Genomic DNA, 25404 nt, shown 5'->3' with positions numbered 1-25404 from the left:
GGAAAGAGAAAAATGCCGCTTGCATGATCCGGACTTTGTCTTGAAAGTTATGAAACTTTATGATGACAGCCTGGGGCCTCTGTTTCACCAACCCCCCTTTAAAGCTGACGTTAAGAAGCTCTGGGAACAGGTTTTACAGAAGAGCCTTCAGGGAGTCCGAGAACCTGAATATTACATCGCCGGCTCCTGTTCTCCATGTTGTCAATCTTGTCCACAGCTGCCGCAACTTCCGATAACTTTGCTCCGCAGGTATCTGTGGCTCCTCTTGTCTTGAAACGCAGCCCTCAGCTTCAGTAACACATGGGTCGAGCGTTGCGTTTTGGTTTGCACAGGCTTGAAGCCAGATCAACACAATCTTTATATCAAAGGAGGCTTCCACACCTTTGAGCACTTGGGCGGAAATGCTCTCCACCGAACTGTCCAGTTGACCCGGTAATGGTGGCATGTCGTCGGTCACATTAACAGGGCTAGTTTGGCTGAGTGCCAGGCATATTCACAGTTTACTATGGAATAACCACTTACTCAAACCACTTGAACTCTACAGATAAAGCTAGGAAAGATGCCGAGCTGCTGAAACACAGACAGAAAGCTGCTACTCCACGATTAGCATCACGTGACCACATGCTGACTTGTTATAAACTTGTATTGATTCGACACTCATGAGGGCTAAAAGGTCACATGAGCAAATACAGACAGTAAATGTAATTTTCCATATGACTGAAACACGCAGTATTGATAAGTTTGTGTATTTACGTTCAGTTCTATTGTAGAGTTTTTTGTCCCTGATGTAAGTTAATGCACCATATGAGATTTTGAGACTGAGAGTCACATATTAGAAATGACAGACTGGCAGTGTTTATGGTGTTGGTGTGGACTACTAATACTATTACGACTACTACCTTGCACTACATTAGTAGTATATCAGTAGTATATCAGAAGTAGATGATCGGAGATGTTCACTGGCCCTCTTAATAAAAACAAACTAGCATTATTAGTTTTGCCAGTTCATTGTCTATAAGGTGTTTTTGACAAAATGTCCATATGAACCTTTTTTGAACTTGGTTGATTGTTTAGCCTTCTGTATACTCTCTGTATCCTGCAGTTTTGAAAACCAAACTGAATCACGGGCTGTAATGTCAGCAGTGATAGTACATTTAAATAACACATAAGACCAACTTTTAAATATTTGCACCTTTAATTGAAGCATCTTTATGTACTTTGTGTTACATTTTCTGAATATAATTTACATTCTAACAGCAAGCCAAAAATGATTTTCTATTAGGCTAACAATATACAAGTGTTTTTTAAATCATTTTGCATCATTATCACCTTGAAAGCAGCATTTACAAATGTCCCTACTGTGGGACAGATCATCTTATCTCATTATCTTATCTTATACTACCGTTACAAAAACATACAAGTAAAGTGACAGAATCCACATATAATATGAAAATGTTTAAATAGGAAAGTTGACCAGATAATCATTAAAGACATTGATCAGACATTGTATGAACTCAGTAGTATTCAGTGAGACGTATTTCAGGTTTCAAGAGGTATTTGTTCTCAGTGCAGTTGTTTTCTTCATTTATGTCATTTTAGGGAGATCAAACTGAATAAAAGAGAAAGGTGTAGCAAAGTGTGTGTACACTAAACTTGAATTGAATGTCTAGATGCTTCTTCTAAGCCATATTATATTTGCTATTCATCAGAAGCTCTTCTTGGATTTTGAAGATGAACGATGTCCCTCCTCATACCAGTAACTGCAGACATTTTCTAATGGGATTCCATGGACTTCAGCAGAGACTATTGCTGACATGACAGTAGCCATGACAGCAGCACCAGACAGGATGCGGTGATGAGACTGGTCTTGTGGCTCACTCCACTTGACGCTGTTGTAAATGTTGAAAAAAGGGAAACAAGGCATTGCATTAACTAAAACCCCTATTATATTAAAACTTTATAATATGATAGCATTGAAGATGACTTGCCTGCACCATCCACAAAAATAAAGTTGGTGTCGATGTTAAAGGCTGTGATGTTGGAAGATGCATCGATCAAAACTGTGGCAATCTGAGTGTTGTTAGGAACAGATGTGGATCTGAACGTGAGGTCCATGTTGTTGATGATTGATCCGTTACTGCAAAAGGATTTACAGAAACATAGTTTTATTTCTATGGATTTATAATCAATATTCTTAGGATTCTACCAGAATAATGATTAAAAATTACCTGAATGAAATCACAGTCAAGAAGCGGAATGAAGAAAATGCTCTTTGGTAGAAAGGTTCCAGCTGCAGTAACACAAACAATCTTTAAATGCATGTGTTATGTTTAATGGATAATAATTTCTTCACTTTCTAATCTCACAGTGTAATTATGCTACAACATTTTTTCATTTTTTTAGTTCTCTCTATACCTTTGAATTTTAAACTGATGGGAAGTGTGCCGTGTTCAGATGTAGGTGAATATAACAAATGAATATGTTTGCAAAGAAGAGGAATTACATGTGTGCAAAAATAATGTAACTTAATAATACACAAGGTGAAATGTTTCCATGTTATAAGAATGTGAACATTTTCACTTAAAGATACTTACATTTGACTTGAGCAGATTAGCCCGATTGATAAATGCTTGAGATGAGGGATTCAGCAAATCATTTGTAAAGGTCTCTCCAGCTGATCTGAAAGTCAACCGCCTTGTTGTAACTGCCTCAACAGTTGTGGTTGTAACTGGGGTTGTAGAGGACTGTGGCTGCGTGGGAGCTGCAGTTGTTGTGGCATTGGTAGTTGCATTTGTATCTGAAAGAAAGGCAGACACAAAGACAAATATGGGGGTGAAAGTGAAAAATTAGATATTGTTACTCAAAGGGCATTCTTTGTACTATATGTTTATGAATGGCCAGTTAAGTATAGCAACAGAAAAGTTTTCTTTTAAAATGGAAGGTAATTGTTTCTTCATTATTTTCTTAGATGGCAGTAAGATTTATTGATGGTCACTAAAGAAAGATCAACTCAAAGTCATGACATAGACTGACATGAATCAACTGCATATGGGTATATTTCATTGCTACTCAAGTGTGTCACTACTGTTTACTTACCAACTAGTTGGATAGTGTTGGCTTGAATAGTGATGTTGAGCGTACTGTTGGGATTATTCACTGCATCTACTAAGGTTTGTACAACATCAGAAGCTGGTGGGATTTCTGCAGTTGTGGTATTTCTGTTGAACTCGATCCCCACCTCTGCAACAGTGTTCTCCATTCGTGTTAGGGCCAAAGCTGGTCTGTATAAAAAAGCAGATATTTGAACCATTATTAATAACTAAAATTATGAAAACAAATACAAATGCTTAGAACATTCTGTCACGAAATATGTCCTCTCACCTGAATACTATGATGAATGTGCGGCGGAAAATTCTACCAAATCGAGCCAAGTAGATAATGTCACACTGTGAAGTAAAAGTGTAAAATTAAATTAATAACAATCACTAATTACACTTAATTAAGTGAAAGTATTGAGGCACTGGACTCACCACTGTTACAACTCTTGTCTCAAGGGCCCTAAATTGTGGGCTGTTCCTGTCACTGAGTTCCTGGACAAACGGTACTACCAAGGTTGCTTGAATAGCCACAACTGGGGGTGGCGCTTCAGTTGTAGTAGTTGTTGTAGTTGATGCAGTGGTGGTTGTTGTAGTAGTTGGTGAAGTTGTGGTTGTTGCGTTGGTGGTTCCATTTGCAGTAGTTGTAGTAGTTGGTGCAGTGGTGGTTGTTGTAGTAGTTGGTGCAGTGGTGGTTGTTACTGTTGTTCCTGCAGGAGTTGTTGTAGTTGATGCAGCAGGTGTTGGGGAAACAAGGCTCCACGTTAACTAAACCCCTATTATATAAAAACTTTATAATATGATAGCATTGAAAATGACTTGCCTGCACCATCCACAAAAATAAAGTTGGTGTCGATGTTAAAGGCTGTGATGTTGGAAGATGCGTCGACCAAAACTGTGGCAATCTGAGTGTTGTTAGGAACAGATGTGGATCTAAACGTGAGGTTCATGTTGTTGATGATTGATCCGTTACTGCAAAAGGATTGACAGAAACATAGTTTTATTTCTATGGATTTATAATCAATATTCTTAGGATTCTACCAGAATAATGATTAAAAATTACCTGAATGAAATCACAGTCAAGAAGCGGAATGAAGAAAATGCTCTTTGGTAGAAAGGTTCCAGCTGCAGTAACACAAACAATCTTTAAATGCATGTGTTATGTTTAATGGATAATAATTTCTTCACTTTCTAATCTCACAGTGTAATTATGCTACAACATTTTTTCAAATTTTAGTTCTCTCTATACCTTTGAATTTTAAACTGATGGGAAGTGTGCCGTGTTCAGATGTAGGTGAATATAACAAATGAATATGTTTGCAAAGAAGAGGAATTACATGTGTGCAAAAATAATGTAACTTAATAATACACAAGGTGAAATGTTTCCATGTTATAAGAATGTGAACATTTTCACTTAAAGATACTTACATTTGACTTGAGCAGATTAGCCCGATTGATAAATGCTTGAGATGAGGGATTCAGCAAATCATTTGTAAAGGTCTCTCCAGCTGATCTGAAAGTCAACCGCCTTGTTGTAACTGCCTCAACAGTTGTGGTTGTAACTGGGGTTGTAGAGGACTGTGGCTGCGTGGGAGCTGCAGTTGTTGTGGCATTGGTAGTTGCATTTGTATCTGAAAGAAAGGCAGACACAAAGACAAATATGGGGGTGAAAGTGAAAAATTAGATATTGTTACTCAAAGGGTATTCTTTGTACTATATGTTTATGAATGGCCAGTTAAGTATAGCAACAGAAACGTTTTCTTTTAAAATGGAAGGTAGTTGTTTCTTCATTATTTTCTTAGATGGCAGTAAGATTTATTGATGGTCACTAAAGAAAGATCAACTCAAAGTCATGACATAGACTGACATGAATCAACTGCATATGGGTATATTTCATTGCTACTCAAGTGTGTCACTACTGTTTACTTACCAACTAGTTGGATAGTGTTGGCTTGAATAGTGATGTTGAGCGTACTGTTGGGATTATTCACTGCATCTACTAAGGTTTGTACAACATCAGAAGCTGGTGGGATTTCTGCAGTTGCGGTATTTCTGTTGAACTCGATCCCCACCTCTGCAACAGTGTTCTCCATTCGTGTTAGGGCCAAAGCTGGTCTGTATAAAAAAGCAGATATTTGAACCATTATTAATAACTAAAATTATGAAAACAAATACAAATGCTTAGAACATTCTGTCACGAAATATGTCCTCTCACCTGAATACTATGATGAATGTGCGGCGGAAAATTCTACCAAATCGAGCCAAGTAGATAATGTCACACTGTGAAGTAAAAGTGTAAAATTAAATTAATAACAATCACTAATTACACTTAATTAAGTGAAAGTATTGAGGCACTGGACTCACCACTGTTACAACTCTTGTCTCAAGGGCCCTAAATTGTGGGCTGTTCCTGTCACTGAGTTCCTGGACAAACGGTTCTACCAAGGTTGCTTGAATAGCCACAACTGGGGGTGGCGCTTCAGTTGTAGTAGTTGTTGTAGTTGATGCAGTGGTGGTTGTTGTAGTAGTTGGTGAAGTTGTGGTTGTTGCGTTGGTGGTTCCATTTGCAGTAGTTGTAGTAGTTGGTGCAGTGGTGGTTGTTGTAGTAGTTGGTGCAGTGGTGGTTGTTACTGTTGTTCCTGCAGGAGTTGTTGTAGTTGATGCAGCAGGTGTTGGGGAAACAAGGCTCCACGTTAACTAAACCCCTATTATATAAAAACTTTATAATATGATAGCATTGAAAATGACTTGCCTGCACCATCCACAAAAATAAAGTTGGTGTCGATGTTAAAGGCTGTGATGTTGGAAGATGCGTCGACCAAAACTGTGGCAATCTGAGTGTTGTTAGGAACAGATGTGGATCTAAACGTGAGGTTCATGTTGTTGATGATTGATCCGTTACTGCAAAAGGATTGACAGAAACATAGTTTTATTTCTATGGATTTACAATCAATATTCTTAGGATTCGACCAGTATAATGATTAAAAATTACCTGAATGAAATCACAGTCAAGGAGCGGAATGAAGAAAATGCTCTTTGGTAGAAAGGTTCCAGCTGCAGAAACACAAACAATCTTTAAATGCAAGTGTTATTTTTCATGGCTGAGTGGTAGGAAGCAACACAATTTTCTTAAAAATAAACAACAAGAAAAAAAAATCATGATTAAAAATGAGCTTGCAGAAAATGTCTTTAGTTCTCTCTGTGCAATTTTATATGGATGGGAAATATATAGTGTTGTGATTTAGATGAATATAACAAATGAATAGTTTTGCAAAGAAGAATGACGTGTGCCACTTCGCAAAACTAAATGTTTCCATGTTATAAGAATGTGAACATTTTCACTTAAAGACACTTACATTCGACTTGAGCAGACTAGCTCGATTGAAAAATGCTTGAGATGAGGGATTCAGCAAATCATTTGTAAAGGTCTCTCCAGCTGATCTGAAAGTCAACCGCCTTGTTGTAACTGCCTCAACAGTTGTGGTGGATGTTGTCGATGTAGTGACAATACTTGTAACTGGGGTTGTAGAGGACTGTGGCTGCGTGGGAGCTGCAGTTGTTGTGGCATTGGTAATTGCATTTGCAGCAGTGGTATTAGCTGCAGTAGTGGGGGCTGCAGTTGTTGTGGCATTGGTAGTTGCATTTGCAGCAGTGGTACTAGCTGTAGTAGTGGGGGCTGCAGTTGTTTCTGTAAAATAAATACATAAAACAATATGACAAATCTCAGAAAAATAATTATTTTGCCCTGAGCATATTGTGAAGTGAGGTACTACTGTTTACTCACGAACTGTCTGGACAGAGTCGGCTTGAATGGTGAGGTTGAGGGCACTGCTAGAATTGGTCACAGCCACTATTAAGGTTTGCACAACATCAGTAGCTGGTGGGATTGCTGCAGCCGGTGTAGTTCTGTTGAACTCAACACCCACTTCTGCATCAGTATTTTCCATTCGTGTACGGCCTCCAGCTGGCCTGCAAAAAAGAAAAGAAAAAATCATCTGTTATTTGTGTTTTTGGCCACAATGAATATTTAAAACTAATTAATATTAACAGAGTGTTTAACCAAACTCATTTGGAGTCTACAAATATAGAATCCTACCTGAACGCTATGACAAAAGTGCGGATGAAAAGTGACCCATATCGATTCCTGTAGATGACGTCATACTGTGTGAATTGGAAAAATATAAAAGATAGTAAAGTTGAATGAAAAACAAGTAGTTATTCAATTAAAATGAATTGCATAAACATATCATGACATTATACTCACCACTGCTACAACTGTTGCTTCCAGTGTCTTAAATTCTTGGCTATTTCTATCAGTAAGTTGTGGTACAAACGGTACTACCAAGACTGCTTGAATAGCAACAACTGGAGGGGGGGCTTCAGTTGTAGTAGTTGTTGTTGTCGTTGGTGCAGTGGTTGTTGTTGTAGTTGATGCTGTGGTTGTGGTTGTAGTTGATGATGTGGACGTGGTTGTAGTTGGTGCTGTGGTTGTGGTTGTAGTTAGTTCAGTCGTCATAGTTGTAGTTTGTGGGGTGGTTGTAGTTTTCATGGGTGGGGTTGTTGTTGTCGTTGGTGGTGGGGTGATTGTGGTTGTAGTTGTGGTTGTCGTAAGTGGGGCGGTCGTGGTTGTAGTTGGTGCCGTAGTTGTGGTTGTCGTTGGTGGGGTGGTCGTGGTTGTAGTTGGTGCTGTAGTTGTGGTTGTAGGTGGGGTGGTCGTGGTTGTAGTAGGTGGGGTGGTTGTTGTTGGTGGAGTGGTTGTTGTTGTCGTTGGTGGGGTGGTTGTTGTAATTGGTGCTGTAGTTGTGGTTGTCGTAGGGGGGGTGGTCGTGGTTGTAGTTGGTGCTGTAGTTGTGGTTGTCGTAGGTGAGGTGGTTGTGGTTGTAGTTGGTGCTGTAGTTGTTGTTGTCGTAGGTGGGGTGGTCGTGAGGTTGTAGGTTTGGGTGGGGGTTGGTTGTTGTTGTCAGTTGGTGTGGTGATGGTGTGGTTGTGTTGTGGGGTGGTTGTGTGGTGGTTGTGGGTTGTGTTGTCTGTGGTGGTTGTTGAGTGTTAGGCGTGGGGGTGGTCGTGGTTGTAGTTGGTGCTGTAGTTGGTTGTCGTGTAGTGGTGTGGTGTAGTTGGTGCTGTAGGTTGTGTGGTGGGGTGTCGTGTTGTAGTGGTGGTGGTTGGTGTGTGGGTGTATGTAGTGTGTTGTGTAGGTGGTGGTCGTGGTTGTATTGCTGTAGGTTGGTAGTGAGGTGGCGTTGGTTGTAAGGGGGCGAGGGTGGGTGTGTTGTTGCGTTGGTGGGTGGCGTTGTTGTAGTTGGTGTGTAGTTGCGTAGCTGGGTGGTATGTTGTAGTCGTGGGGTTGTGGTTGGTGGAGTGTTGTGGGTGGTGGTTGGTATTGTGTTGTATCGTAGGTGGTTTGTTGTTGGGTAGAGTATGGGTTGTAGCGGGAAACAGGCATTAGGTTAAGAAAAAGGTGAGAGTGTTTTAACATCTTGATTCAACTCTAAACAATACTTACATGTGTCGGCAACGTTGATGGAGCTGTCATGTTAAACTGTGTAACGGTCTGAGATGCATTGATCAAAACATTCTGAATGCCAGTGTTGTTAGGAACAGATGCTTGTGCAAATCTTACGTCCATGATATTGATGATTGATCCATTCCTGGTGAAATAACAATGTGTGAAATGTCTGATATAAATCAATGTTTTTGATGTAACAACGATAAGTCAGTATATTCAAATTACCTGAAAGACACAACATCCAAGGAGTTGAAAGAAGAAGAAAACTGATTTCGGAAAAAGGGTTCAAGCTGCAAAAACAACATACAAATATTCTTGAAACAATTATTTGTACTATGTCAACATCTCACTTGGAAAATGAGATGTTTTTTTTTCGTTTATTTTTTAGGTTTTTTAATTTCAGTTTTCTCAGACATTGATTTCATTCACACACTTAGGTCACAAATTGCATCACAAACTCAGGAAAGATAAAACTTTTGTGATGGTGTTCAAGATTTGTGCTACAGAACAATAGTGAATTCATGTTGTGTGATCAACCTTGGGGTTGATTATAATTAAACCTGAGTTTGAAGGTCTAGATCTACTGCCTAAAGATTAACGATGTACCAGAAATATGTTTCCAGTAAGAAGGCTTACCTGTTGCTTTATCAAAGATGCACGATTTCTAAAACCTTGTGATGATGAATTAGCCAAATCCACTGTAAATGTCTCACCAACTGATCTGAAAGTCACAACTCTCGTTGCAAGGGCAACATTCATAGTGGTTGTTGGAGGTGCATTGGTTGTGATTGTAGTTGGTGGTGTGGTTATAACTGGTGCAGTGGTCATTGTAATTGGTGCTGTGGTCGTTGATGTTGGTGCCGTGGTTGTTGTAGTTGGTGCTGTGGTCGTTGTTGTTGGTACTACGGTTGTTGTAGTTGGTGCTGTTGTTGTTGTTGTGGTTGGTGCCGTGGTTGTTGTGGTTGGTGCTGTGGTCGTTGTTGTAGTTGGTGCTGTGGTCGTTGTTGTAGTTGGTGGTGTGGTCGTTGTTGTACTTGGTGCTGTAGTTATTGTCGTTGGTGCTGTGGTCGTTGTAGTTGGTGGTGTGGTCGTTGTGGTTGTTGGTGTCGTGGTTGTTGTTGTTGGTGTCGTGGTCGTTGTAATTGGTGCTGTGGTCGTTGTTGTAGTTGGTGCAGTGGTTGTTGTAGTTGGTGCTGTTGTTGTTGTACTTGGTGCCGTGGTTGTTGTTGTTTGTCCAGTGGTTGTTGTAGTTGGTGCTGTCGTTGTTGTAGTTGGTGCCGTGGTTGTTGTTGTTGTTGCAGTGGTTGTTGTAGTTGGTGGCGTGGTTGTTGTAGTTGGTGGCGTGGTTGTTGTAGTTGGTGCTGTGGTCGTTGTTGTTGTTGGTGCTGTGGTCGTTGTTGTTGTTGGTGCCGTGGTCGTTGTTGTTGTTGGTGCTGTGGTCGTTGTTGTTGTTGGTGCCGTGATTGTTGTAGTTGGTGCCGTGGTTGTTGTAGTTGGTGCTGTGGTCGTTGTTGTTGTAGTTGCTGCAGCTGTTGTGGTACTTGCTTCAGCAGTCGTTGTAGTTGCTGCAGGACTTGTTGTAGTTACCCCAGCAGTTGTTGTTGTTGCTGCAGGAGTTGTAGTTGTTGCTCCCGCTGTTGTTGTAGTTGCTTCAGGAGTTGTTGTTGTTGCTCCAGCAGTTGTTGTAGTTGCTGCAGGAGTTGTTGTCGTTGCTGCAGCTGTTGTTGTAGTTGCTTCAGGAGTCGTTGTTGTTGCTCCAGCAGTTGTTGTAGTTGCTGCAGGAGTTGTTGTCGTTGCTGCAGCTGCTGTGGTACTTGCTTCAGCAGTCGTTGTAGTTGCTGCAGGACTTGTTGTAGTTACCCCAGCAGTTGTTGTTGTTGCTCCTGCTGTTGTTGTAGTTGCTTCAGGAGTTGTTGTTGTTGCTCCAGCAGTTGTTGTAGTTGCTGCAGGAGTTGTTGTTGTTGCAGCGGGAGTAGTGGTAGTTGCTGCAGGACTTGTTGTAGTTGCCCCAGTTGTTGTTGTTGCTCCAGCCGTTGTTGTTGTTGCTCCAGCAGTTGTGGTACTTGCTTCAGCAGTCGTTGTAGTTGCTGCAGGACTTGTTGTAGTTACCCCAGCAGTTGATGTTGTTGCTGCAGGAGTTGTTGTTGTTGCAGCAGTTGTTGTAGTTGCTGCAGCAGTTGTTGTAGTTGCTCCAGCAGTTGTTGTTGTTGCTGCAGGAGTTGTTGTCGTTGCTGCAGCTGTTGTTGTACTTGCTCCAGCTGTTGTTGTTGTTGCTTCAGCAGTTGTTGTTGTTGCTCCACTAGTTGTGGTACTTGCTGCAGCAGTAGTTGTAGTTGCTGCAGGAGTCGTTGTCGTTTCTCCAGCTGTTGTTGTTGCAGCAGTTGTTGTAGTTGCTGCAGCAGTTGTTGTAGTTGCTCCAGCTGTCGTTGTTGTTGCTGCAGGAGTTGTTGTCGTTGCTGCAGCTGTTGTGGTACTTGCTCCAGCAGTTGTTGTAGTTGCTGCAGGAGTTGTTGTCGTTGCTGCAGCTGTTGTTGTAGTTGCTTCAGGAGTCGTTGTTGTTGCTCCAGCAGTTGTTGTAGTTGCTGCAGGAGTTGTTGTCGTTGCTGCAGCTGTTGTGGTATTGCTTCAGCAGTGTTGTAGTTGCTGCAGGACTTGTTGTCGTTATCTCCAGTCTGTTGTTGTTGCAGCAGCTGTTGTAGTTGCTCAGGAGTTGTTGTAGTTGCTCCAGCATGTCGTTGTGTTGCTGCAGGAGTTGTTGTGTTTCTGCGGGAGTGGTGGTAGTTGCTGCAGGACTTGTTGTAGTTGCCCCAGGAGTTGTTGTTGTTGCTCCAGCCGTTGTTGTTGTTGCTCCAGCGTTGTGGTACTTCGCTTCAGCAGTCGTTGTAGTGGCTGCAGGACTTGTTGTAGTTACCCCAGCAGTTGTGTTGTTGCTGCAGGAGTTGTTGTTGTTGCTCCGCATGTTGTTGTAGTTGCTTCAGGCAGTTGTGTTGTAGTTGCTCCAGCAGTTGTTGTATGTTGCTGCAGGAGTTGTTGTCGTTGCTGCAGCTGTTGTTGTAGTTGCTTCAGGATCGTTGTTGTTGCTTCAGCAGTTTTGTTGTGTAGTGTACTTGCTGCAGAGTTAGTTGTAGTTGCTGCAGGTGTTGTGGTACTTTGTTTCAGCAGTCGTTGTAGTTGCTGCAGGATTGTTGTAGTTACCCAGCAGTTGTTGTTGTTGCTGCAGGAGTTTGTTGTGTTGCTGCAGCTGTTGTGGTACTTGCTTCAGCAGTTGTGTTGTGCGAGTTTGCTTGCAGGACTTTGTTGTAGTTCTCCAGCTATGTTGCTTGTTGTTGTTGCTGCAGGAGTTGTTGTTGCTCCAGCAGTTGTTGTAGTTGCTGCAGGAGTTGTTGTGTTGCAGCGGGATGTATGGTAGTTGCTTGCAGGACTTGTTGTTGTTGCCCAGAGTTGTTGTAGTTGCTTGCAGAGTTTGTTGTGTTGCTCCAGCGTGTGGTACTTGCTTCAGTAGTCGTTGTAGTTGCTGCAGGACTTGTGGTAGTTACCCCAGCAGTTGTGCTGTTGTAGTTGCTGCAGGAGTTGTGTTGTTGCTCCACGTTTGTTGTAGTTGCTTGCAGGAGTTGTTGTTGTTGCTGCCAGCAGTATGTGTAGTTGCTCAGGATTGTTGTGTTGCCCAGAGTTGTTGTTGTTGCTGCAGCGAGTTGTTTGTCGTTGCTGCAGCTGTTGTGGTACTTGCTTCAGCAGTCGTTGTAGTTGCTGCAGGACTTGTTGTAGTTACCACAGCAGTTGTTGTTGTTGCTCTTGTGTGTTGCGATTGTTGTAGTTGCTCACAGTGTTGTTTGCCGTTGTTGCTCAGCAGAGTTGTTGTAGTGTTGCTGCAGGTAGTTGTTGTTGTTAGCAGGTGTGCATAGTTGTGGTATTGCTGCAGGACGTGTTGTAGTTGCTCCAGGAGTCGTGTGTTGTTGTTGCTGCCAGCGTTGTTGTTGTTGCTCCAGCAGTTGTGGTATTGCTTCCAGCAGTCGTTGTGTGGCTGCAGGACGTTGTTGTAGTTACTGCTCCAGCAGTTGTTGTTGTTGCTGCAGGAGTTGTTGTTGTTGCTCCCGCTGTTGTAGTTGCTTCAGGAGTCGTTGTTGTTGCTCCAGCAGTTGTTGTAGTTGCTGCAGGAGTTGTTGTCGTTGCTGCAGCTGTTGTGGTATTTGCTTCAGCAGTAGTTGTAGTTGCTGCAGGAGTCGTTGTCGTTTCTCCAGCTGTTGTTGTTGCAGCAGCTGTTGTAGTTGCTGCAGGAGTTGTTGTAGTTGCTCCAGCTGTCGTTGTTGTTGCTGCAGGAGTTGTTGTCGTTTCTGCGGGAGTGGTGGTAGTTGCTGCAGGACTTGTTGTAGTTGCCCCAGGAGTTGTTGTTGTTGCTCCAGCCGTTGTTGTTGTTGCTCCCGCTGTTGTGGTACTTGCTTCAGCAGTCGTTGTAGTGGCTGCAGGACTTGTTGTAGTTACCCCAGCAGTTGTTGTTGTTGCTGCAGGAGTTGTTGTTGTTGCTCCCGCTGTTGTTGTAGTTGCTTCAGGAGTTGTTGTTGTTGCTCCAGCAGTTGTTGTAGTTGCTGCAGGAGTTGTTGTCGTTGCTGCAGCTGTTGTTGTAGTTGCTTCAGGAGTCGTTGTTGTTGCTCCAGCAGTTGTTGTAGTTGCTGCAGGAGTTGTTGTAGTTGCTGCAGCTGTTGTGGTACTTGCTTCAGCAGTCGTTGTAGTTGCTGCAGGACTTGTTGTAGTTACCCCAGCAGTTGTTGTTGTTGCTGCAGGAGTTGTTGTTGTTGCTCCCGCTGTTGTTGTAGTTGCTTCAGGAGTTGTTGTTGCTCCAGCAGTTGTTGTAGTTGCTGCAGGAGTTGTTGTTGTTGCTGCGGGAGTAGTGGTAGTTGCTGCAGGACTTGTTGTAGTTGCCCCAGGAGTTGTTGTTGTTGCTCCAGCCGTTGTTGTTGTTGCTCCAGCAGTTGTGGTACTTGCTTCAGCAGTCGTTGTAGTTGCTGCAGGACTTGTTGTAGTTACCCCAGCAGTTGCTGTTGTTGCTGCAGGAGTTGTAGTTGTTGCTCCCGCTGTTGTTGTAGTTGCTTCAGGAGTTGTTGTTGTTGCTCCAGCAGTTGTTGTAGTTGCTTCAGGAGTTGTTGTTGTTGCTGCGGGAGCAGTTGTTGTAGTTGCTTCAGGAGTTGTTGTTGTTGCTCCAGCAGTTGTTGTAGTTGCTGCAGGAGTTGTTGTTGTTGCAGCGGGAGTAGTGGTAGTTGCTGCAGGACTTGTTGTAGTTGCCCCAGGAGCTGTTGTTGTTGCTCCAGCCGTTGTTGTTGTTGCTCCAGCAGTTGTGGTACTTGCTTCAGCAGTCGTTGTAGTGGCTGCAGGACTTGTTGTAGTTACCCCAGCAGTTGTTGTTGTTGCTGCAGGAGTTGTTGTTGTTGCTCCAGCTGTTGTTGTAGTTGCTTCAGGAGTCGTTGTTGTTGCTCCAGCAGTTGTTGCAGTTGCTGCAGGAGTTGTTGTCGTTGCTGCAGCTGTTGTTGTTGTTGCTTCAGGAGTCGTTGTTGTTGCTCCAGCAGTTGTTGTAGTTGCTGCAGGAGTTGTTGTAGTTGTTGCAGCTGTTGTGGTACTTGCTTCAGCAGTCGTTGTAGTTGCTGCAGGACTTGTTGTAGTTACCCCAGCAGTTGTTGTTGTTGCTGCAGGAGTTGTTGTTGTTGTTCCCGCTGTTGTTGTAGTTGCTGCAGGAGTTGTTGTTGTTGCTCCAGCAGTTGTTGTAGTTGCTGCAGGAGTTGTTGTTGTTGCTGCGGGAGTAGTGGTAGTTGCTGCAGGACTTGTTGTAGTTACCCCAGCAGTTGTTGTTGTTGCTGCAGGAGTTGTTGTTGTTGCCCCGTGTGTTTAGTTGCTCAGGACTTGTTGTAGTACCCCAGCAGTTTTGTTGTTGTGCAGGAGTTGTTGTTGTGCTCCCGCTGTTGTTGTAGTTGCTTCAGGAGTTGTTGTTGTTGCTCCAGCAGTTGTTGTAGTTGCTGCAGGAGTTGTTGTGTTGCTGCAGCTGTGTTGTAGTTGCTTCAGGAGTCGTTGTTGTTGCTCAGCATTGTTGTAGTTGCTGCAGAGTTGTTGTAGTTGTGCAGCTGTTGGTACTTGCTTCAGCATCGTTGTAGTTGCTGCAGGACTTGTTGTAGTTACCAGCAGTGTTGTTGTTGCTGCAGGAGTTGTTGTTGCCGCAGTTGTTGTAGTTGCTGCAGAGTTGTTGTTGTGTGCGGTAGTAGTTGCTGCAGATTTGTATACCAGCAGTTTGTTGTGCTGAGATTTGTTGTTGCTCCCGCTGTTGTGGTACTTGCTTCAGCAGTCGTTGTAGTGGCTACAGGACTTGTTGTAGTTACCCCAGCAGTTGTTGTTGTTGCTGCAGGAGTTGTTGTTGTTGCTCCCGCTGTTGTTGTAGTTGCTTCAGCAGTTGTTGTTGTTGCTGCAGGAGTTGTTGTCGTTGCTCCCGCTGTTGTTGTAGTTGCTGCAGTAGTTGTTGTCGTTACTCCAGCTGTTGTTGTTGTTGCTTCAGGAGTTGTTGTTGTTGCTGCAACAGTTGTTGTAGTTGCTGCAGCAGTTGTTGTAGTTGCTCCAGCTGTCGTTGTTGTTGCTGCAGGAGTTGTTGTCGTTGCTGCAGCTGTTGTGGTACTTGCTGCAGCAGTTGTTGTAGTTGCCCCAGCTGTTGTTGTAGTTGCCCCAGCGGCTGTTGTTGTTGCAGGAGTTGTTGTTGTTGCTCCAGCCGTTGTTGTTGTTGCTTCAGCAGTTGTGGTACTTGCTACAGCTGTTGTTGTTGTTGGTCCAGGAGTTGTTGTTGTTGCCCCAGCAGTTGTTGTAGTTGCTGCAGTACTTGTTGTTGTCGTTTCCACAGCTGTTGTTGTTGTTGCTTCAGGAGTTGTTGTTGTTGCTCCAGCAGTTGTAGTCGCTGCAGGAGTAGTAGTAGTTGCTGCAGGACTTGTTGTAGTTTCCCCAGCAGTTGTTGTTGTTGCTGCAGCTGTTGTTGTTGTTGCTCCCGCTGTTGTTGTAGTTGCTGCAGTAGTTGTTGTCGTTGCTCCAGCTGTTATTGTTGTTGCTTCAGGAGTTGTTGTTGTTGCTCCAGCAGTTGTGGTACTTGCTGCAGCAGTTGTTGTAGTTGCTACTGGAGTTGTTGTAGTTGCTGCAGGAGTTGTTGTAGTTGCTGCAACGGTTGTTGTACTATCTTGTGTTGAATACGGCTGTATTGCCACTGTTAAATTAATTAGTAAATAGACCAATTAGATTCATGAAGTCAGAACATCATTACCTCTTTTATGTTACATTTCAATTATCATTAACTCACCTGTCAGTATCAGCAAAACCTTTAAGAATTGTTCATTGCCCATTTTGGCCTGCTCCTGAAGGTATGAGATGAGATGATCATTAATTTAAACAGTGTGGATGAGCAAGTTATTGCACATCACTCATATTGTTTAACTCACTGACAAAAATATCGCTCATGAGGCTTTAGGGTTAAAACAAAAAACAAAAAAACATTTAAGAAATGATTTACAAAATCTGCTACAATCCAACATCATTTCATTAAAGATTTGACATTAAACATTAAGGGAAACTGAATTTTTGGTCGTGGTGAAAAACAGAAAAAATATTAGTTAACTTTTTAGCAGTTTTTTGAAGTGGATATGTTTGTCCTTAAAGACCCAGTAGGGTAATACATCAAAATGATACCTGAGGGTTAAATAAAGATAGTTCACAAAAATGAATACAATTTTATAATGCACAATGCCTTTAATAAAATTTAACTTTTGTTTTGTATGGCAGGGTTGTCACTGATTTCACTGTGACTGGACAAAGATCACTCTAACAGACCTAAAATAAGCCCTTTTGAATATATTTCCTCCCTGTCCTAGGCGCTATGTAATTAATAATGTTATTGATAGCTCCATCAAAGTCAGCCAGTGACCCATAGGGACACATTATGTATGTCATGTGTACCTGGAACTGGAATAACTACATGAAATCCTGCATTAATGTTGACAATTCAAAAAGTCTCTCACTCTAAAATTCTGTCTCACACATAGTTCATAATTTGTGCATTTCTAGTGAAATTAGTTTGATCTGTCACATTAAGCAAGCATTGAGAAAATACAAAATATGTGTGTGATTTGACGTGATGTTTTCTTGCAGCAAAGCAATTCTTGCATGATTACATAAATCATACTGTCAAAGAATTTTTGTTCATTCCTCTGAATTACAAACTGACCACAAGATAAATAATGTGTAATAATATGTGTGCCTGGTTTATACTCAAAATCAGTGTCTGAATAGAACTTAATTTTACAGTGTAAAAGAATCCAGATTATTTTTTGAGAGTGACTAATCAGGCTAATCAAAGCTTTGAGATTAATAAAATATGAGCCAAGCAACAATATAGTCTCCCCAAAATGTAAAATATATTAGGTATCATATAAAAAAGTAAAATACTACAGTGATATTTAAATTATTAATAACTTATTTAGTGTACATGCTATACACATAAAAATGTAGGCTACTTACCCCAAGTAACAGTATAGGTCAGAAGTTCCTTATTTACTCTCCTGCTTCCTAATATCTGCCACTGATGCCACTTGTTTCTTTCAGTCTTATATATTCCCTACCAAAGAATGTGGTTAAAAAAACTATGACACGTCAGTGATGGAAAAAACAAAACAAAAACAAACAAAAAAAAAAGAGGCAAATCTCTCTATTGTCTTTAATACATTCCATTGAAGTAAACCAACTGGATTTCATTATCTTATCTCCAAAAAAGCAGAGCTGATACTTCCCAAGCTACTTTTCATTTTTTTTTCTTTCTCTTTCTTTTCTTTTTTTTCATACAACAGGATTATTTTACACAAAATGTATTATATGCATAATTTTCATCAAAAGAAAAATGAATGCATATTTAATTAGCTTATTTACAATACAAATGCTTCGCTCTTCCACACTGATGAAGTGTCACTCGGCCTTTGTGTTTTGAAACCATACAAAGACAAGCTACCAACGTCACAGCTTTCTTTAAGCAAGCATGGAATCCACATTTAGCATTCACACACCCTGTGCCCAGATTGACATTCACAGACGACAAGGGTGACAGCGGTGGGAGGAGATTCGTAAAATACACACACATTAAAGGATCCCGCGACGTCTGTGTCTGAACATGTCAACGTTTTGGGATCACAAGCATTTAAAAACATTTGAGTCACAAGTACTTTCAGGGGTATTTATAACCTTACAACAATAGGACAGTTGTTCTCTTCCTTTCCAGATGATTGTAAAAAGGAGATACAACCCCGAGGATATCTCACACAAATCTCTGCAGCTTTGACAGAGGCTTTGACGAAATGCAAGTATTAGACAGTGTTGCCAGATCAGGTGGTGAAAAGAGTTGGGAGGGCGAAAAATTTTTTTTTGATATCACTGGTTTTGGGATCATTTTGGCGTTTTTTATGAATGTGTGTGTGTGTGAACTCATTGCATATGCTCTGATTGTGCAAAAAAGACGATCAGGTCAAGTCAAGTCAACTTTATTGTAATTTCTGAAATGTGCAACACAATACAGTAAGATGCCTATTGTCATTAGTCACATAACAAGCTGTGTTTGTTTTATAAAGAGTAGAAAAGCACTCCATAAGCGTATCAGTGGCTTCATGTTAAAAGTTGTGGCTGCTTCTGTTTGTTATTGTAGGATTTCCATGCTTTGACTGCATCGTTTGTTTCTTGTTTGTTTTGTTTAATTTTTGGATTATGCAAGCATAAGCAATCTAGGTTGTTAAAGTACAACAAAAACTGTCTATCTAATATTTTGTGCCTGCTTTTGAGCTGGAAAGCATCAGCTGTATCTGGCAACACCATTTCTCCATGACAGGACAACATACAATTTAGATATATATATATATATATATATATAGGCAGAAATAAGTATAAAATTCACCTAATATTATCAGATAATTTAAGACAACATATCTAAGATACAAAGAAAACACACACACAGGCAAAAAAAACATAAATGAAAACTGTAAGCATAATATATTATAATTAAATTGGGAATGCAACTCTTAAATAATTAGAATATATATTTATGGTAGTTCTTTGTGACTTAAACTTAGCAAAAAATAATTGTCATTTTAAAAAAATAAACTTTCATCGTGTGTGTTGGCAGGATGTGTTTTGTCACTATTATGTTCAAATATTTTAGTGATGTCTTTTTTGTGCTAGCATACACAAAAACACAATGGGCCAACCACAAACAACACAATCCTTACTATATCCGTCCCACGGCATCGATAGCGGCATGACTGGTTTCTGGCTGCGCTTCTTTTTGTCAGTGACCATTTAAGGTACTTAACAGTTCACTGCAAATAATCAGTGAACAGACAGGATAAGATAAATGACATTCCGTTCAGCGGTGACGGTGACGTCCCAGAGATCAAATGTGCTTCGAGATGGAGACAAGCTGAGGGTGCAGCATGTTTGTTTAGTTTTTGGCAGTTAAATCGAAAGAATTTCCGGGCGAACCCTAGTTCACGACATATTTTCCTCTGCAGCATGTAGTGAATTAGGCTGCGTAGCTGCGCGCTGAACAAGGGCTTATCAGTCACCTGCCTCCGAGGTCTGACTCAGCTTTTACGTTGATCCTTTGGTCTTATCTATAAAGGAGGGAAAAAAAATATATTATGGAAAGTACATGTGTGTGATACAATCAAAAATATGTCAGTCTGGGATTTTGTAATGCCCTATAACTGCAGATGTATTAGACATAAACCCACATATGCAGTTAAAAGGAACACGACGCCTGTGACATCCTCCAAAATTCTTACATTTGCATAGTTTGCTGTCATCTACCTGCTGCAGCTCGCTCGCTCTCACCTGGACGGTGGGAAGGACACTGCGAGGATCATGTTCTTTGTGCTATTAACACCAACAGCCCTTTCTGGCGTGTGACAAGCTGTCGACGGTGGACGTCAGCTCTTCCACCGTCTCTTCAAGTGCTGATTACTTTTCTGACAGGCCCCAGTTTGTGTGGCTGGGGGGGCTCCCTGTCCAATACTATTGTCAGGGGACTGTCTACTCTTTACACCTACTCCTGAACGTGGACAAGACCAAAGAGCTGGTCATTGACTTCAGGAGGAAGAGCCCATCAACATCTAGGGGCTGGAGTTGGAAGTATGTGGGAGTCCACGTGAACAACAGACTGGACTGGAGGTACAACAGTGATGCTGTGTACAAGAAGGACCTGAGTAGACTCTACTTTCTCAGGAAGCTCCGGTTTTTCAGGTCTTAACAGTCAATTCAACGGAACTGACTGGTATGTACAGTACATTATGTACATTACCAGTCAGTTCCATCGAATGGGAAGATGTGTCCAGAATTCTACTGTGTAGTGTATATATGTATTCAAGATATGTAGCTTTGTTTAACAGTTGTTGGTCTGTTTTAAATGATGCTAATGTTGTCACTGATTTGGTTGTTGCAAATGATGCAGTTTCAGTTTTTGATTGTGTCATTGAATTTGGCGTTTCTGTTCCTGCATAAAAGTTTATGTAATAAATAAATAAAAACATCTTTGTTCATTCCTCTGAATTACAAACTGCAAGTGAATGCAGATTATTTTACTAATCAGTTGATTTGAGATGCATAAAATATGAGCCAACCAACAATATAGTCTCCCCAAAATGCAAATAAATGATACATATCATATAAACAAAAATAAAATACTACAGTGAGATTAAAATTATTAATTTATGTAGTGTACATGCTATACACATAAAATGAAAGCTCCGAGTCAGAAGTTCCCTATTTAATCTCATGCTCCCTAATCTCTGATTGCACTTGTTCCTCTCAGTTTTATATATTCCCTACCAAAGAAGGTGAAATACAGAAATACTATGACATGTCAGTGAGGGACAAGAAAACAAAACAAAAAAAAAATGACAAAAAAAAGAGGCAAATCTCTCTATTGTCTTAAATGCATTCCATGGAAGTAAACCAACTGGATTTCATTATCTTATCTCCAAAAAAGCAGAGCTGATATTTCCCAAGCTACTTTTCGTTTTTCTTTTCTTTTCTTTTCTTTTCTTTTCTTTTCTTTTCTTTTCTTTTCTTTTCTTTTTTGGACAACAGAGATGCTGTGTACAAGAAGTACCTGAGTGGGCTCTACTTTCTTTGGAAGCTCAGGCCTTTAAATGTGTACAGTTTTAGCGGAACTGCTAAATATCCGTCCTGTATTAGGCCTTCATAAACACATTCGTCCAAACTGTACAATGCAGTGGTAACAATCTCCATATTCAGAAAAGGGCATACGTGGATTTGCCAAAAATATTGAGCTACTCCTTGAACAGATGTGTTTTTACTTCTGTGTTTGTTGTCATTCTGGAGCATCTGAAGCTTGAAATGTGGCCCTGATCACAACTGGGTAATTAAAGACAAGGGGCTTCACAGCAGCAACCTTGGATTTGTGTTTGTAAAACACTGTACGGCCCAATGAGAAGGTGAAAGAATGATCGTGCTGCTGCTGGGCTGTGTTGGCCTGGGCAGGATCATCCCTTTTGCTTTCAGTCACATTTGTAGTTATCTCAGTCTGAGGTGATTTAGGCTGAACTGAGCGCGTCGTTTCTGTTAATTCTGATGCATTCAGTCCCAATCCGATGTCTGTTGGTGTTGTCCCATTTATTGTTTTTGTGTCTGAATGTTGTTTCACAGTTTTCGGTTGTCCTGTTGTCAGTGATGCTGATGTCATCACTGACTTGATTGTTGCAGGTTATGCAGTTTCATTTTCTGACTGTGTTGTTACAGTTATAATTTGTGTGTTTCCTGCCACAGTTGCTGTGGACAACGTTTCCATTGATCCAGTAGTTTGAGTTGTGACTCCTGTTGCCATAGAGACTGACCCGGTGTTTGTTGGTGTTGTCCAATGAATTGGTGTTGAGTCCGATGGTTGTTCAGCAGTTGTTGGATGTTCTGTTGTCAGTGATGCTGATGTTGTCAATGATTTTGTTGTTTCAGATGAGGCACCTCCACTTTCTGACTGTGTTGTTGTAGTTGTAATTAGTGTTGTTGAATCCTCAGCCAGTGTAGAATGTGTTGATGTTTTTGATGATTCCTTTCCTGTAGTTTGTGCAACTGTTGTAACAGGTGATGTTGTGTGCTCAGAAGTATTTTGTGATCCAACAGATCCAGTAGTTGTGACTCCTGTTGCCATAGATACTGACCCGGTGTTTGTTGGTGTTGTCTTATGAATTGTTGTTGTTTCTTTAACTGTTGTAGGTGTCATGGAAGTAAGAGATTGTGTCAGCGTTGCTGTGGACAACGTTTCCATAGATCCAGTAGTTTGAGTTGTGACTCCTGTTGCCATAGAGACTGACTCAGTGTTTGTTGGTGTTGTCCAATGAATTGGTGTTGAGTCCGATGGTTGTTTTGCAGTTGTCGGTTGTTCTGTTGTCAATGATGCTGATGTTGTCAGTGATTTGGTTGTTGCAGATGAGGCACCTCCACTTTCTGACTGTGTTGTTGTAGTTGCAGTTTGTGTTGTTGAATCCTCAGCCATGTATGTGTTGATGTTTTGATGATTCCTTCTGCATTTGTACAACTGTTGTTACAGGTGATGTTGTGTGCTCAGAGTATTTTGTGATCCGCAGATCCAGTAGTTGTGACTCCTGTTGCCATAGTACTGACCCTGATTTGCGGTTTTCCATGAATTGTTGTTATCAACTTGTTGTGTAGGTTCATGTGAATAAGTTGTTGTCATGATGTTGTTGTGTGACAACTTTCTGAATCCGAAGTTTAGTTTGTGACTCCTGTGCCATAGAACTGACTCAGTATTTGCTGGTGTTGTCTTATGAATGTTTCTTATTGTTGTAGGTGTCATGGAAGTAAGGATTGTGTCAGCGTTGCTGTGGCAAACGTTTCCATAGATCCAGTAGTCTTAGTTGTGACTCCTGTTGCCATAGAGACTGACTCAGTGTTGTGGTGTTTCCAATGAATTGGTGTTGAGTCGAGTTTGTTCAAGTTGTTTGTTCTGTTGTCAATGATGGTGATGTTGTCAATGATTTGTTGTTGTAGATGAGCACCTCCACTTTCTGACTGTGTTGTTGTAGTTGACATTAGTGTTGTTGATCCTCAGCCAGTGTAGTGTTGATGTTTTTTGATGATTCCTTGTTGCATTTGTAAACGTTGTTACAGTGATGTTGTTGCTCAGAAGTATTTTGTGATCCGCAGATCCAGTAGTTGTGACTCCTGTTGCCATAGAATGACCCGGTGTTTGTTGGTGTTGTCATGAATTGTTGTTGTCAATGGTTGTTAGGTGGTTCATGATGAAGTGCAAGATATTGTTTTCTGCGTGCCTTGACGTTTTGTAGTTGTAATTAGTGTTGTTGAATCGTCAGCCATGAGAATGTGTTGGTGTTTTGATGTTCTTTCCGATGTTTCAACGTGTGTGTTCAGGTATGATGTTGTTGCTCAAAGTATTTGGTTGTTGCTGAGTCCATCTGATGTTGTAGTTTGCATTTGTTGCTTGAATCTCAGCCGTGTGTTTGTGTGTGTTTCTGATGATTCTTGGCTGCAGTTTGTACAACTGTTGTTCAGGGTGATGTTGTGTGCTCAGAGTATTTGTGAATTCCACAGATCCATGTAGTTGTGACTCTGTTGCCATTGAGACTGACCCGGTGTGTTTAGGTTGGTTTTCCAATGAATTGGTGTTGAGTCAGAAGCTTTTGTTTCAGTTGTCAGTTGTTCTGTTGTCAATAATGCTGATGTTGTCAATGATTTGGTTGTTGTAGATGAGCCACCTCCACTTTCTGACTGTGTTGTTGTACCTGCAGTTTGTGTTGTTGACTCCTCAGCCAGTGTAGTTTGTGTTGATGTTTTTGATGATTCCTTGGCTGCAGTTTGTGCAACTGTTGTTACAGGTGATGTTGTGTGCTCAGAAGTATTTTGTGATCCAGCAGATCCAGTAGTTGTGACTCCTGTTGCCATAGAGACTGACCCGGTGTGTGTAGGTGTTTTCCAATGAATTGGTGTTGAGTCAGAAGCTTTTGTTTCAGTTGTCGGTTGTTCTGTTGTCAATAATGCTGATGTTGTCAATGATTTGTTGTTGTAGATGAGCCACCTCCACTTTCTGACTGTGTTGTTGTACTTGCAGTTTGTGTTGTTGACTCCTCAGCCTGTGTAGTTTGTGTTGCTGTTTTTGATGATTCCTTGGCTGCAGTTTGGGTAACTGTTGTTACATGTGATGTTGTCTGCTCAGAAGTATTTTGTGATCCAACAGATCCAGTAGTTGTGACTCCTGTTGCCATAGAGACTGACCCGGTGTTTGTTGGTGTTGTCCAATGAATTGGTGTTGAGTCCGATGGTTGTTCAGCAGTTGTTGGATGTTCTGTGTCAGTGATGTGAGTGTCATGATTTGTTGTTGCAGATGAGGCTCTCCACTTTTGACTGTGTTGTTGTTGTTGTAATTGTGTTGTTGAATCTCAGCACTGCAGAATGTGTTGATGTTTTGATGATTCTTTCTGTGTTGTGCATGTTGTAAAGGTAATGTTGTGTGCAGAGTATTTTGTGCTCCAGGATTAGTAGTTGTGATCTGTTGCATAGATTGACCAGTTATTTGCTGTGTTGTCTTATGAATTGTTTCTTTATTGTTGTAGGTGTCATGAAGTAAGAGATTGTGTCAGGTTGTGTGGACAACGTTTCATAGATCCGTAGTTTGAGTTGTGATCCTGTTGCATAGAGACTGACTCGTATTTGTGTGTTGTCTTATGAATTGTTGTTGTTTCTTTAACTGTTGTAGGTGTCATGGAAGTAAGAGATTGTGTCAGCATTGCTGTGGACAAGTTTCCATAGTCAGTAGTTTGAGTTGTGACTCCTGTTGCCATAGAGACTGACTCGTGTGTGTAGGTGTTGTCCAATGAATTGTTGTTGAGTCAGATGGTTGTTTTGCAGTTGTCGGTTGTTCTGTTGTCAATGATTCTGATGTTGTCAATGATTTGGTTGTTGCAGATAAGGCACCTCCACTTTCTGACTGTGTTGTTGTAGTTGTAATTAGTGTTGTTGAATCCTCAGCCAGTGTAGAATGTGATGATGTTTTTGATGATTCCTTTCCTGTACTTTGTCAACGTTTTACAGGTGATGTTGTGTGCTCAGAAGTATTTTGTGATCTGCAGATCCTGTAGTTGTGACTCTGTTGCCTAGAACTGACCGGGTGTGTGTTTGTGTTTTTCAATGTTGGTGTTGAGTAGAATTTTGTTTCAGTTGTCAGTTTGTTCTGTTGCAAATATGCTGTTGTTTGTCAATGATTGGTTGTTGTGATGAGCACCTCTCATTTTGGACTGTGTTTTGTTGTACCCTGAGTTTTGTGTTGTTGGTTTCTCAGCCAGTGTAGTTTGTGTTGATGTTTTTGATGATTCCTTGGCTGCAGTTTGTGTAACTGTTGGTTACAGGTGATGTTGTGTGCTCAGAAGTATTTTGTGATCCAGCAGATCCAGTAGTTGTGACTCCTGTTGCCATAGAGACTGACCCGGTGTGTGTAGGTGTTTTCCAATGAATTGGTGTTGAGTCAGAAGCTTTTGTTTCAGTTGTCGGTTGTTCTGTTGTCGATAATGCTGATGTTGTCAATGATTTGGTTGTTGCAGATGAGGCACCTCCACTTTCTGACTGTGTTGTTGTACTTGCAGTTTGTGTTGTTGAATCCTCAGCCAGTGTAGTTTGTGTTGATGTTTCTGATGATTCCTTGGCTGCAGTTTGTGCAACTGTTGTTACAGGTGATGTTGTGTGCTCAGAAGTATTTTGTGATCCAGC

The 25404-nt window shown here is 41.3% G+C and overlaps 2 protein-coding genes and 2 long non-coding RNA genes across 4 annotated transcripts; all 4 read right to left on the bottom strand.

Annotated features, from left to right (window-relative positions):
• Positions 1 to 1176: 1176 nt before the first annotated feature.
• Positions 1177 to 7677, bottom strand: LOC125007364 (mucin-5AC-like). The gene is made up of 19 exons (XM_047584164.1): positions 7360 to 7677; positions 7192 to 7256; positions 6880 to 7064; positions 6452 to 6783; positions 6088 to 6149; positions 5848 to 5996; positions 5460 to 5734; positions 5311 to 5375; positions 5026 to 5210; positions 4524 to 4726; positions 4159 to 4220; positions 3919 to 4067; positions 3531 to 3805; positions 3382 to 3446; positions 3097 to 3281; positions 2595 to 2797; positions 2229 to 2290; positions 1989 to 2137; positions 1177 to 1889 (listed from the first exon to the last, which is right to left on the bottom strand). Exons 1-19 carry the CDS (start codon positions 7642 to 7644, stop codon positions 1804 to 1806), a joined length of 3042 nt encoding a protein of 1013 aa, XP_047440120.1. The 5' UTR covers positions 7645 to 7677; the 3' UTR covers positions 1177 to 1803.
• A 961-nt stretch (positions 7678 to 8638) lies between these two features.
• On the bottom strand, positions 8639 to 9705 carry LOC125007416. Its single transcript, XR_007112683.1, has 3 exons — positions 9238 to 9705; positions 8827 to 8891; positions 8639 to 8743 (listed from the first exon to the last, which is right to left on the bottom strand). It is a non-coding gene; the product is annotated as an uncharacterized LOC125007416 (long non-coding RNA).
• Positions 9706 to 12486: 2781 nt separating this feature from the next.
• LOC125009438 (mucin-5AC-like) lies at positions 12487 to 15065 on the bottom strand (the record flags this gene model as incomplete). Its single annotated transcript, XM_047587452.1, has 2 exons — positions 12487 to 14120; positions 14888 to 15065. Coding segments are annotated over 2 exons (1812 nt in total), but the record flags the coding sequence as incomplete, so codon positions are not given.
• A 612-nt stretch (positions 15066 to 15677) lies between these two features.
• Positions 15678 to 18004, bottom strand: LOC125022807. Its single transcript, XR_007114483.1, has 3 exons — positions 17131 to 18004; positions 15917 to 15971; positions 15678 to 15823 (listed from the first exon to the last, which is right to left on the bottom strand). It is a non-coding gene; the product is annotated as an uncharacterized LOC125022807 (long non-coding RNA).
• Between the last annotated feature and the right edge of the window lie 7400 nt (positions 18005 to 25404).

This window comes from Mugil cephalus, chromosome 1 (genome assembly GCF_022458985.1).
Source record: "Mugil cephalus isolate CIBA_MC_2020 chromosome 1, CIBA_Mcephalus_1.1, whole genome shotgun sequence".
Lineage (NCBI taxonomy): Eukaryota > Metazoa > Chordata > Actinopteri > Mugiliformes > Mugilidae > Mugil > Mugil cephalus.
Note: the sequence above shows the minus strand (reverse complement) of the source record. Positions and strands in the feature narration are given on the sequence as shown.

Coding starts and splice junctions, on each gene's coding strand:
- LOC125007364 (XM_047584164.1), bottom strand. CDS start 7,644: ATGAAAACTACAACCACCCCACAAACTACAACTATGACGACTGAACTA. Junction 2,798..3,096: donor CAACACTATCCAACTAGTTG/GTAAGTAAACAG, acceptor CCTTTCTTTCAG/ATACAAATGCAACTACCAAT. Junction 2,138..2,228: donor TTGACTGTGATTTCATTCAG/GTAATTTTTAAT, acceptor ATCCTTTTGCAG/TAACGGATCAATCATCAACA.